This window comes from Myotis yumanensis, unplaced genomic scaffold (genome assembly GCF_028538775.1).
Source record: "Myotis yumanensis isolate MYYU_CA2020_CCGP unplaced genomic scaffold, mMyoYum1.0.hap1 SCAF_7, whole genome shotgun sequence".
Classification (NCBI taxonomy): domain Eukaryota; kingdom Metazoa; phylum Chordata; class Mammalia; order Chiroptera; family Vespertilionidae; genus Myotis; species Myotis yumanensis.
Genome location: NW_027223758.1, coordinates 74,599,292 through 74,612,820, shown reverse-complemented (window position 1 = coordinate 74,612,820; position 13,529 = coordinate 74,599,292). Strand labels below are relative to the sequence as shown.

At 39.5% G+C, this 13,529-nt stretch overlaps 1 protein-coding gene across 2 annotated transcripts in view; it reads left to right on the top strand.

Moving 5' to 3' along the window:
- RPRD1A (regulation of nuclear pre-mRNA domain containing 1A) overlaps window positions 1-13,214 on the top strand; it is a 39,507-nt gene extending 26,293 nt beyond the window's left edge. Inside the window, exons 7-8 of one of the 2 annotated variants that reach the window (XM_070421004.1) lie at window positions 9,764-9,958; window positions 12,370-13,214. In XM_070421004.1, coding sequence (XP_070277105.1) covers window positions 9,764-9,913 — 150 coding nt within the window. In that variant the 3' untranslated portion in view covers window positions 9,914-9,958; window positions 12,370-13,214. Of the gene's footprint in view, window positions 1-9,763 lie in introns of both variants that reach the window. The other variant, XM_070421002.1, reaches the window with a different exon arrangement.
- Window positions 13,215-13,529: the final 315 nt, after the last annotated feature.

The following is a 13,529-nucleotide window of genomic DNA, read 5'->3' as shown; positions in this document are numbered from 1 at the left end:
CCAGGCATGTGCCCTGAACTAGAATCAAACAGTAGCCTTTTGGCTCACAGGTTGATGCTCAACCACTGAGCAACGCCAGCTGGGCTCAGCTCAACACTTTTGAAGTATAAGATTTGTGTCAGAACTATAAATTGTCTTTTTTATGTCTACGCACATCAGATTTGCTCAAGCAAAATGTGAACCTCTTACGTACTTAGGTCAATCCATTGTAAGGAGAGCCCTGTGTCATTTAGACTGACATGATCTATCTCAGAATTCTGTCAGACTTAACTTCCTAAAGCAAGATTGTTTGTAAAGCATTTCTCAGATCTGGTTATGTTTAGATTAGATTATGGAGAAAGTCACTGCTTAATAGCAAAGCCTATTTTATTCCTTAAATCTTTTCAAGAGCCAGTCATACTAATATAAAGTAAATTCTTGGGAGTTTTTAAGGGTTATTAAACTTAATACATTTTTAAATTGACATAATCCTATATAATAAAAGGGTAATATGCAAATTGACCCTAACAGTGGAACGACTGGTCACTATGATGTGCACTGACCACCAGGGGGCAGATGCTCAATGCAGGAGCTGCCCCCTGGTGGTCAGTGCACTTCCACAGAGGGCACACCTCTCTGCCAGAAGCCGGCTGGCTCATGGCTGGCCAGTGCAGCGGCAGTGGCGGGAGCTTCTCCCGCCTCCGAGCAGCACTAAGGATATCCGACTAATGGCTTAGGCCCACTCCCCTAAGCCGTTAGTCAGACATCCCCCAAGGGATCCCGGGCTGCCAGAGGGATGTCTGACTGCCAGCTTAGGTCCGATCTCCCCGAGGGGTCTCAGACTGTGAGAGGGCACAGGCAGGGCTGAGGGGCCCCTCCCCCCTCCCCCCACAAGAGCATGAATTTTTGTGCACCAGGCCTCTAGTTTACATATAAAAGAATGTACAGATATTAACTAGGCAGCTTCAGCAAACTTGATAAATTTTGATAATTTATTAAATGCTGGACACATACTACAGTAATGTGTTTTATATTCTTATTGCTAATAAGATTTTTTTAAAAATAAATTTTTACTGATTTCAGAGAGGAAGGGAGAGGGAAAAATAGAAACATCAGTGATGAGAGAGAATAATTGATCAGCTGCCTCTTGCATGCCCCGCACTGGGGATCAAGCCCACAACCCAGGTATGTTCTCCAACTGGGGATCCAATTGTGATCTCCTAGTTTGTAGGTCAACCACTGAGCCACGCCGGCTGGGTGCTAATGAAATTTTAGTTACCTCTTGACTTAGGGATATGTGTAACTAAACATAGTTTGATTTAAAATGTGTGTGTATGTGTGCATGGAACATGAGAAAGATTATTGAATATGAGAACGGGCATTCTTAACCGTTGAGTTGCCAACAGCTTTGAAAAATGCACATATGCACACATTTGTTTACAACTTCAATTGAATTAGGACTGCCTCTGATACCCATGACTCACAGTTTAATGACCTGTTGATACCTAACCATTGCACAAAGGATGGGATTGATGTGGGTCCTGTATTACTTTCATTGTCTTCTTTCTCTGCTTATTGCATTTAGATTCCCCTAAGCTAAGTGCATCAGTGTGGTCAGAACTAGACTTGGCATCACTTCATGGGAGGAAGCACTGGTCGTGTAGCTACTAGCATAGTGACATAGCTGGTATAATGTTAAGCTACATTAGATGTTCCTGGAATGCTGGCTCAACCACAGCTGGATATCTGTTCAGTTCTGGATTTCACATTAATAAAAGGAATTAACTTACCATAGTGTATCCAGAGGCAAGAACCAAGATGGCAAAAGAATTGGAAATAATACCTTGGGAGTATCAGAGCTCAGACTTCTGGATAGGCATGAGTTATGTTAGGGCAAAAAGAACAGTGGATGTATTATATATGACAAAGATTATTCTACCATTTAGAACTGCCTAATGTGAAAGGACTATTTAATAAAGTAGTTTCAGCCTCTGCCCTCTACATCTACAGCATATTCTAAACACAGTCCAAGAGATTAACACAGTCCTCACAGATTAACATAAAACTCACCATCAAGGGTGATTTACCTCAGTTCCTCAGCTGATTAACCTCAGCTTTTTTTAAAAAATATATTTTATTGATTTTTTACAGAGAGGAAGGGAGAGAGAGAGAGAAACATCGATGAGAGAGAAACATCAATCAGCTGCCTCCTGCACATCTCCTACTGGGGATGTGCCCGCAACCCAGGTACATGCCCTTGACCAGAATCGAACCTGGGACCTTTCAGTCCGCTAGCCGACGCTCTATCCACTGAGCCAAACCGGTTTCGGCTAACCTCAGCTTTTGAAAAAATTACAGCACATGCCAAAAGGCAAGCAACAGTCTGCAGAGATTTTTTTTTTTTTTAAGTGAGAAACAGACTCATATATGATACAAATTTTGGGATTACCAGACCAGGTATCTAACATAACTGATTATTATGTTAACTCTTTGAAAAGTAGATACTGTACAAAAACAGTACATTTAAGTAGAGAGATGGAAATGGTTAAGGAAAATCTAGAAACTAAAACAAAAAGCACTGACAGATGAAGAGTGCCTTTGATGGTCACTTCAATATACTGGACACTGGTAAGGAAAAACTCAGTGAGCTTGATGGTAGATCAATAGAAACTTCCCAATCTGAAATGCAAAAACGAACAACCAAAAAGCCCAGAATATTCAAGAATTGTGGGACAAATAAAAAAAAAAAAAAGAATTGTGGGACAATTTGGAAAGGTGTAACACACATGTACTTGGAATAGCAGAACAAATGAAGCAGAAGAAACATTTGAAGTAATGCCATGTATTTCCAAAATTAATGACAGACATCAAACCACTCATCAGGAAACAGAACATATGCCAGGCAGGACACTCTTGGGCATATTATATTCAACTGCAGTAAACCAAAGACGGGGAAAACCTTGAAAGAAGCCAGAAGGAAGAGACATCTTACCTATAGGATAAGAATTTCAGTGGACTCAGCAGAACCATGCAAGCAAGAAGAGAGTGGGGTGAAAATGTTGAAAGAAAACAAACCTAGAGTTCTATAATCAAACAAGTGAAGGATAAAATGAGTTTGCTGCTGTTGGAGGTGGTCAAGAAGAGGTTCAAAGAAAATATTGGGTCTAATGTTTGCCTTTATATATAAATAGTCAGTTCTGGGAGATGGTAGTATGTATTTCAGTGATTGTGAGGAATATTAAAAACTAGATTCCACTCTTGGAGCTTTCCTCTGTACATGAGCATATTGAGGATTGGAGCAGGAATGTAGCAAAGACACATTTTTGCTCCCAAAACAGCCCAGAACCTCTAATATATGGCCTATTAAAACCTTGTGGAATATGTTCCATGAGACACCCAATTTGGGAAACACCAGATTAGCTGACCTTTATGACCCTGAGGTCATGTGATTCTTTAATTACTGGATAATGTATGCTAAGGCAATGAGGCTAAGCAGTCACACAGAAAATGAAAGTAATGTAAGTATAGCATGAGTAAGTCTAGTTCTTCATTTAAATATCAGCAAAAATAGGAACATGAATGTGATTGTTCCCAGATCCCATCTAGGATATCACATTTATTTATCATGTCTCCTTAGACTCTTCTTGGCTGTGGCACTTCATTAGACATTCCCTGTGCTTTATGTCCTTGATAGTTTTGGAGAACCTTACTTAAGGATTTTGCAGTGTGTCCCGCAATTGAGATTTGTCTGATATTTTTCTCATGGACTAGAGTTAGGTGTTTTGGGAAGAAGACCACAGAGAGAAAGTGCCATTTTCATCACATTTTATCAAGAGTACATTCTGTCAACATGACTTACCAGTGTTGATGTGCCCTTGATTGGCTGGGGTAGTGTTTGTCAACTTCTCCACTCTAAAGTTAGTCCCTTTTCCCATTTTCGTACCTGGGAATAAGTTGCCATGTGCAGCTCACACATAAAGTGGGAATCCATTAAACTTTTCAAATATGTAATGCTTTAAGTGAACCTTTTTCAAATATCAAATTGCAATCCATTTTTTAATTCTCATAAGAATTTGGAGAGCAGATATTCTGAGTTGGTTAAGGATAATAGCTGAGTTATAGTCACAGCACCCAAAGCATCTGTTGGGAAGGGTAGTGTTTCCTAAGGAAAAAAGTTCAAAATTTTCCAAATACTGGTAGATGCTCACTACTTCTTTCTAATTCACGTTTTTCTGCTTTTTTTCATTTCCTGACACTGGGGACATTTCTGCATTCTGCTGTTAGCCTAATTCTCTTCCACTAGGTGCACATTGGAATCATGGGATGTGGTGTGAAACAATAATTCAGAAAACCACGTTCAATGTAAATGCACTTTTCCTGAAAAACTACAGAATGCAAAATTTGACAAAATCATGGTTGATGGTGAATATACAGAAGATAAGAGTAGGTAAGGGTGAGGCAAAATGGTTGAAAATGATTGAAAAACACTGCCATGTACGCACTCATATAACCCTAATTGGCTCACACATCCCAAGGTTTAATTTTTTTTAATCATACTTTTATTTCTTTTTCAAAAACATCTTTTTACAGAGGAAGGGGGGGAGAGAGGAGAATACCAATGGTGAGAGAATCATTGATTGGCTGCCTCCTGCACACCCCACACTGGTGATTGAGTCGGTAACCTGTGCATGTGCCCTGACTAGGAATTGAATCATGACCTCCTGGTTCATAGGTCGAAGCTCAACCACTGAGGCACACTGGCTGGGCCATCTCAAGGTTTTAAATCGACTACTGCTCATGATAAAGCAAAAATCTTTATTTCTACCCCAGAATGCTAGAACCGCATTTCCAAATGCTGCCAAAAGTCCCAAGGATAACTCACTTTCTGTGCTGGAATCTGACCTGTTTCCAAAGGAGTTTCTGCCTGTCTTTGCTCTCTGATATAATAGCACCTGCATCCAACCACTCATGGAACCTGAACCCTTATCATTCTTCACATTGTAACCACAACCAAGTCCTGCTGAGCTTTCTCACTATACAGTTTGTCTTTTGAATGAAGTTAATGTACACACAGTATAGTTTGTGAAGCTCTGTTACTCTTGGCTTGGTTCAGGCCCTAAATCTGTCTTTTCGTAAACAATGAAGTAAACTGGCTGGGTTTCTTCCTCAGATATATTCTCTTCTATACTATATCAACACTAATTCTCACAACTTAAATATGACTGTGTTTGGTAAGGAAATTGACATGGCACCATGCACTATAGTAATAGTAAATTGCCAGGCACATATTATGCCCTTTATTCTCTCTGCCGTTTTATTGTGCTGTTCCATTGACCTGAGTGTTCTTACCTCTCCTCACCTCTGAACGCCTTACCTAAACTCAGTGGAGGGAAATCCTCCACTTTGTATATCATAGAAATGAGTTTTTGCCTCTGATGGAACACATCATACTTTATTAACTTGTTTGCTTGCCCATTAAACTGCTCTTCTATGTGAGGATTATGATTCATCTTTGTGTCTCCAGCATAGTGATGGGCACATACTCTGATAGATGTTCAAATGTTTGCTGACTAAAGTGTGGTCAGTTGAGACCTTTGGGTTCAGATCAAATGACAATGCTATGTTTGAAAATTTTAAATAATATGAAATAATGGCTAAAATCCCAGTAGAAGACTCAAACTGACACCCAAAATGTTGGTTGTAAAGAGTTATAAACAGCCGAAACCGGTTTGGCTCAGTGGATAGAGCGTCGGCCTGCGGACTGAAAGGTCCCAGGTTCGATTCCGGTCAAGGGCATGTACCTGGGTTTCGGGCACATCCCCAGTAGGAGATGTGCAGGAGGTGGCTGATCGATGTTTCTCTCTCATCCATGTTTCTAACTCTCTATCCCTCTCCCTTCCTCTCTGTAAAAAATCAATAAAATATATTTTTTTTAAAAAAGAGTTATAAACAATATGCTTATTTTTTATAGAATTGCTTTTGACCTTCTTGCCCATCACATATGTTATTCACTATAATACTTGCATTAAAATATCAAATGGGTCTTGGGTGGAAAGTATTTCTATTGTTTGAGCTTGGTATCTACTGCATCTGGAAAGACCAACTCACTTTTTCCTTTATCCATGTGAGTTTTATTAAAAGTGAATTTCTTAGTAAAGTAGCAGAACTTGGAATCCATTTTCCCATTAAAAACAGTACTATCAGTGGTACTTATGTTCTCAGGCTAACAAAGCCTCCCCAACTTTAACAGTTTTATTGACATATGATTCACATACCATGTAACTTACCCATTTAAAGTACAGTTTTTTAGTACATTCACGGGATCACTACAATCTATAATTTTAGAACATTTTTGTCTACCCTAAAGGAAACCATTTACGTATTTCCACACAAGCCCACCTCAAGCCCTAAACAACGACAGCTCTCGTTTCTGTGTCTAAATTTTTCTATTCTGGACATTTGATATACATGGAACCACACAGTATATATGGCCTATTTGGCTTCTTTCATTTAGCACTAGAGACCCGGTGCATGGATTCATGCACCTCTGGGGTCTCTCGGCTTGGCCTGCGGGGATCCGGCTGAAACCGGCTCTCCAACATCCCTCAAGGGTCCCAGATTGTGAGAGGGCGGTTCTCGGGAATTGGGCTCCCTCCTCTCTGGTTCCGAGTGCGTCACCCGAGAACTGCAGCTGCCAAGTCACTGCAGCTCGGCAGCTCCTGCGTTGAGCGACTGCCCCCTGGTGGTCAGTGCACATCATAGCTACTGGTCAGAGCGTCTGCCCGTTGATCATTGTGTGTCATAGCTACCAGTTGGACAGTCGCTTATGCTTTTATATAATGTTTTCAAGGGCCTTCCATGTTGTAGCATATATCAGTATTCTGTTAATATTCATTGCTAAATAATACTGTAGGAGATATACCATATTTTCTATTAATTGATGGATAGTTGGATTTTTCCCTACTTTTTGGCACTTAATCAGTTATATTGCAATGAACATGCACATATGAATTTTTGTGCAGACATACAATTTCATTTTTCTTATTTTTTAAAAGTAGAATTGCTAGGTTATGTAATAATTCTGGATGATTTTGAGGAACTAACTGCTCCCCATCTTGGTTGGACCTTTTTATATCTCCACCAGCGATGCATTTAAAAAATTTTAGGAGAGTGCCCTGGATTGTACAATCAGGTAGTTATCAGGTTTCATCTACTTTCATCTTTAGGCTAACGTGAGACAGTTTACCACTGCTACTGAAACCTCCTGTCTTTAAGATGACTTTTGTTTCTATTTGAGAAAGCATGATTGCACAGGTTTATGAAGGATGATCTCATAGAGAGGGTTAAATGAGGTTATTTTAATGCCTAGCACATAATAGATTAGTAGATTGCAGCTTTTGTTACGTTTACCAGTTTTTTTTGCGTGCAATGTATACCAGTTGGCTGAGGGCTTTTAATTGCCATCTTTTTTTGTTATTGTTAATCCTCACCAGAGAATATTTTTTTCCATTGAGTTTTAGAAAGGAAAAGAGGGAGGGGGGGAGAGAGAGACAGAAACATCGATGTGAAAGAGACACATCGATTCGTTGCCTCCTGCACTCACCCTGCCCAGGGCTGGGCATCAAACCTGCAACCTGGGTACATGCCCTTAACCAGGAATCAAACCATGACCCTTTAGTGCTCAGGCCGATGCTCTAACCACTGCACACACTGGCCAGGGTGCCACATATCATTTGAATGAAAGGATTAAGAGAAATCATTCATTGAAGAACATCTTATCTGGATGCTAGAGATTAGGATGGGCAGTAGTGACCACTAAAGCCATATATGACACTTCTCAAAACATTTGGCCTCTGCCAAAACCGGTTTGGCTCAGTGGATAGAGCGTCAGCTTACAGACTGAAAGGTCGCAGGTTCGATTCAGGTCAAGGGCATGTACCTTGGTTGCAGGCACATCCCCAGTAGGAGATGTGCAGGATCTATCTCTCTCCCTTCCTCTCTGTAAAAAAATCAATAAAATATATTTTTAAAAAATTCGGCCTCGAGAGGCAGAGAGTAGTTGCTTTTAGCACATTTAAATAGCATCTAAGCATTTTGTGCTGACCCCAGAGCGTTTTAGGTCTTATTTATTAAAAAATGATTCAGCTAAGAACAAGACAGATGGAGACGTGTGTATACCTTCATACTCGCATGTCCTAAGGAAGAGGCATGTGCTGAGTATGGAGATGTGTGATGAGACCCACTGAGACGTATGCAGCTCTGATGTGAAATGCCCTCGTGCCCATCTTTTGCATGTCACTGTGCTGCTCTCCTGGAATCTACCTGGTGTTTGTGTGTGTCGCTGGTGAATGGGGAAAGGGAAGAGGAAAACCTTGTCTTGAGATTATGGCTCCCTATTAAGCTCTCTCTTATTTATTCTTCGTTGCTCTTCATGATAGATTAGAAATGCAGGGACATGTAAGACATGGCAAGGATTTACTCCTCTCCCATGTGCCCAAAGCTATCCTTGACTTATCCAGCCTTCAACCTTGCCTGCTTTGTCTGCCAGTGTGCCCAGCTCCCAATGTGTCAGAACCCCCCTTTCCCTCATTCTCTTAGAGCAGTTGGGTTATGGTAATTCTGACCAACCCCTTTCCCCAGTTGTAGTTATTCTTTGAAAGAGAAGGGTCAATCGTACAAAGAAATCTTACTAGTTTATTAAATTTTAGGCAGAAAAACTGCGGGTAAGTGGCTCACAATTCTGTGTATCACCATCTTTTTTTTTTTTGTAAGAATTTTTGTGAGTTTATTTGAGCCAAACTGTCGACATATGCCAGGAAGCAGAACCTCAACGAATTGAGATAATGCTCCGGAGAATGGCGGGGCTACATCTGTATTTAAACACTGCAACCAAAGGAGGAACATAGGTGGGCCACATGAAATCCATTGGTGATAGATTAAGGAGGAGGGATAAGCAAAGCGGGGAAACCCCTGGGATTGGATAAAAAGTAAAATGATGGACACATACTTAGGTGGGTGCAGAAACAATTAACATGATAATGAAGGAATTTGTGGTATCTGTCCTGGGGCCCAGCACATTTGGTTGTGTCCCAGGGGCTCCAGATAAAGGGATGTCACAAGTTACCCAGACATTTCAAGTGTATGTTATCATAGATGCAAAAAGACAGATAGGCTCAGTTAAGGTAAAGGTTGACCTTGTCAGTGAAGCTACTGGCCTAGGACGTAACTACCCACCATAACTGCTTTTAGTTAAAGTTTAATTTCAGACCATCCTTGGTGGATACTTTAGGTCTCCGAGTTTGCAAGACTGCCATGCAGGCCTTATCAGCATCATTTTTAGGAGCTTTTACAAAGTTCACAAGTTGTGGACCCACTTCCAGAGATTCTCACTTAATGGCATGGAGTGGGGCTGGAGTTCTCTTGAAAAATCTGAGTTCCCTAGGTGATTCTGATATGCATTCGGGGTACATACTCAATCCCTAGTAAGGGCACATTCCAAAGGCAGCCGATTGATGTTTCTCTCTCACATTGATGTCCCCCCCCCCCCCCTTCGCTCCCTCCCTCTCACTTCTTTCCCCCTTCCTCTCTAAAATCAATAAAATAAATTTTTAAAAGATTGTGGTTTTGTATAAGAATAACAGAGTTTACCTGGTTGTCTATTTCCAAAGTCTCTTTTGATCCTAAATCTCACATTGTAATAATGGTTTTTTTATTCAGCATTAACTGAGTGTATAGCACTTCTCTGAACTGCCAGAATTCTAATGAAAAGTATTTGATGTTACAGGAATACAAGCGCAAGTTAGCCAGAGTTTCCCTGGTGCGCAAAGAACTCAGGTCCCGGATCCAGAGCCTGCCGGACTTATCTCGATTGCCCAATGTCACTGGCAGCCACATGCACCTGCCCTTCGCGGGGGACATCTACAGTGAAGATTGACTGGTCTCTTTCCAGGGCCCAGGACTGTGTGGGAGATGGAGACAGGTTAGGTGGATAGTCCTGTAGCGTTATTTTTGTATATTGTTGAGAGAGTGACACTAACAAACAAAAAAATGACAAGTAATTTATAAAATTGTTTAAAATGTTGGTTTGTTTACTATTTTATTGGTAAGTTAACATGAGTTAGTTTAAATAAGTGATCTCTGTGTATTAATAAGCTCACAAGTAGTGGTTATATTCAAAAGCTCTTTTGTAAATTTTTTTGATCCAGGGCCTTGTGAGAAATTCCATGTTTCTATTTCTTTATGTATTTTCAAATGCTTTTCTTTGTTTCCTTCAGTATCTAATCACTATATAGTATGTAATTCCTGAAGGGTAAGAGTTAATCAGGACTTGGTTGAGACTTAATTATGGTATAATTAGGACTTGATTGTAGAAGGGACTAAATGTTTTAACTTAATCTTCACCCTTCTTCCCGACCAAAATATCATTTGTGTGCCTCTCAATGCCTTTGATTCCTTACTCCTTAGATGTCAGTAATTCAACACTAACCATGGATGTAATTTTTAGGGTCAAATCAGAGCACCATAGGGGTAGAACACGAGGAGTGTTAAGTAGGGGCCCCTTGATTAAACTGTTTAGAAATAGCTGATCAGAGTAATATGAAATGCTTGGGAAATGTTGTAATGTTGACGTTTTGCTAAGAGGACAGCTTTCATTTCGCCAGATCAGTCTTCTTTTTACATATCGATCCCTTTAACATAAAGCTATCTGAGGGACTAAAAGAAACAAAGTAGTGATACTTTTATTATTCCTATAGCCTTTAACTTTAAAAGCAATGGTATTTTTAGCTCTAATATCTCAAGGACACAATATTCATTAATGTTCAATAAAGTAGCCTGGAACATTTTTAATGTTTCCTTAAGGTTTTTGAATGACTGTATATTTGGAAATAAGGCAGTGCTGCACTACAGGGTAGATCTGGTAAATACTATATTTGTATATTTAGAATTACCAAAACAAATGTACTTTTACCTTTCAACTTAACCCTGTGTGTTAGAGCAGTTGCATGCTCTCCTGCTTTCTTCTTAAATCACATTGTTAAGCTGTGGATTTGTACTCAATAATGACTTAGGATAAACATTTTTTTCATTCATTACTTTACATATTAGACATTTTCCTTTTTGTTGTAAGCAGATTCAAATTAGATAGTCAATAAAACATCTTTAAATCCGCAAGCCAATTCTGTCTCACTAGTCTGAATGGCTTCACTCTTTCTTCCTCAGTATAAGATATTATAAAAAGAATTTATATGTGAAGAAGGCAAATTTTTATTTTTAATAGCCAGTAGTTCTGGAAACAGTGCTTCTGACAATTTAACCTTTCTCCAAAGCAGACACATGTAATTGGTTCCCATTCATCTGGCTTCTAGTCCAAAGCTTTTTAGTTACCTTTTGGGAGTTGGGGCACATGTTCTCACAGAAACAATTATAGTTAGGTTCCATGTGAACACCACCACAGAAAACTCACTGGGAACCTAACCCACTTAATCATGGATATAATTCATGTTGACATAATCAATGTAGTTGACAAATGATGTGCAGTAGTCAGACTCACACATTGGGGTGTCTGTCTTGTGTCCCCCTGTCCCTCTGTAGGATATCTAAGAAAAAGATTCAGCTTGGTAGATGTGTGTAACAAATGCACAATTATAAAAACCTAGTTATAACTGTTTTGAAAGTGTATCATGTAAGTTAGATTTTTTTGTTAAAGTGAAAGCAAAAACTTGTATATTAATTTATTTTCAAACTCTTAACCTTATTTATGATATGCTAAAGTGGTGATTTATTCATTCAAAATATATTTTTTTCCACTTAAAACTAATTTATAAACTGTGTATGCCTGGGAAGCTTTGAAATCTATTAGAAATTTGTTGAAATATTTTCACCATTTAAGACAGACTTCTGACTTAGATACTGATTTTAATGCCAGTGTCTACTCTAAATATTTATTATAAAAATGCATTATTTTTTTAAAGAGCTTGATGCAATTTGTGATAAGTGATAGTACTCAACCTGAATCTGAACCCCAATCCCACCCTATGACCAATCCTTCTCAAACCTTTGGTTGTTGGTTAATTCACTGACTGTGAACACAAATGATATGGTGTGGTTTAGAAGTTACATTTTCAGCCTTATAACAGTTAAAACATGGTATGCCCTTTAGTAGTAAGTAGTCTTCTTTTCTAAAAGGTAGACTACTTCTCAAGAAATGGGCTTAGATGTGGGTATTATAATACCAAATTCTAAATCATGAGCATTTTCTCCACTGTGCATGTGAGGCAAACCATGTATCTTTGAGTGCAGTTTGGCCTGGCCCCTCAAAAGAAAAGTTAACGCCCCACTAACGGGTGCTGTAGTGTGAATGGATACCATCACTCTTTTCTCCACAAACAGTGACAGCTGTCTGGAGTGGCAGTCTGAGCAGATTCCCTGGCGTTCCCTCTGCTCCTTTCATCACTACAGTAAGTAAAGAACCACGTGGGCAGCCGGGAGTCAGATCGGCTGTGCTCAGTAGCCAGCCTCCCCTCTGGGAAAAGAGTCCAGATTCAGCTGTTCTGGCACCTTCTCTCACAGGCACTCTGAACCATCAGGGCTTTTCTATAGGAACTCCTTCAGAATCAACAAAAGCTGGGATGACCCAGCTATCTTGATTTGCAAAATTAAAAGAACAAAAACTAGGTTGTCGGTTGTCACTGCAGATGAGCAACACTCAATCTATGAGTGATTGAACTGGTTCTGAGAAATCTTTAGAATGAAGAAACTCAAGTACAAATTAATTGGGAAAGTTAGAATGTCCTTTCTGAAATTTCCATTCTAAAAATTGACATTATATGAAATAACATAAGCTACTAAACTGCTTTGTATTCTATTAAGAAATAGCTCCTAAAGGTAAAATATTGTTTCATAGTTGTTGCACTATATGAAGTTTTTTTAAAAAGTGTAAACCCAGTTCTCTGTGTTGAAAGGGAGCATTGAGTTACCTACTGAATTTATACAGAGGATTTGTTTCCACCTGTAATTCCAGCCATCCACACGAGTGTTCTTTTTTTATTTGGTTTTTTTTTTATAAGTGAATGCAAAGTTTATTGGGAGGGGACCCAAGTGGGTTGCCGCACATATGAGTGTTCTGACGTGGCAATAGCACATGGGAAAATGAAGTTTCCCTGTTTCTTTACCCCTATTTGTTTGGCTTTATCTGATGACAATATAAAATGTTCTTAATAAAGTTTTATGTTCTTTTTGAAATGTGTAGCTTATTTTTGTGAATCTGATTGATCGGATATAGGGTGGGGAGGGAGAGATTAATGGACTGGGAGGGAAGGAAAGTATTGGAAGTATTCAGCGAGGGAGGTGGAGAAACTGCTGAAGGAGATTCCTTTTGCTTGGCCAGTGGTTCCCAAACTTGAGAGGACATCAGAATCACCCAGGGGGCTTATTAAACCAGAGCTCTGGGGTAAGGTCTGATTGTTTGCATTCCTAACTATTTGGTGCTGATACCACTGGGACTATATTTTGACAACCATGCTCTAGACCAGGGGTGGGCAAACTTTTTG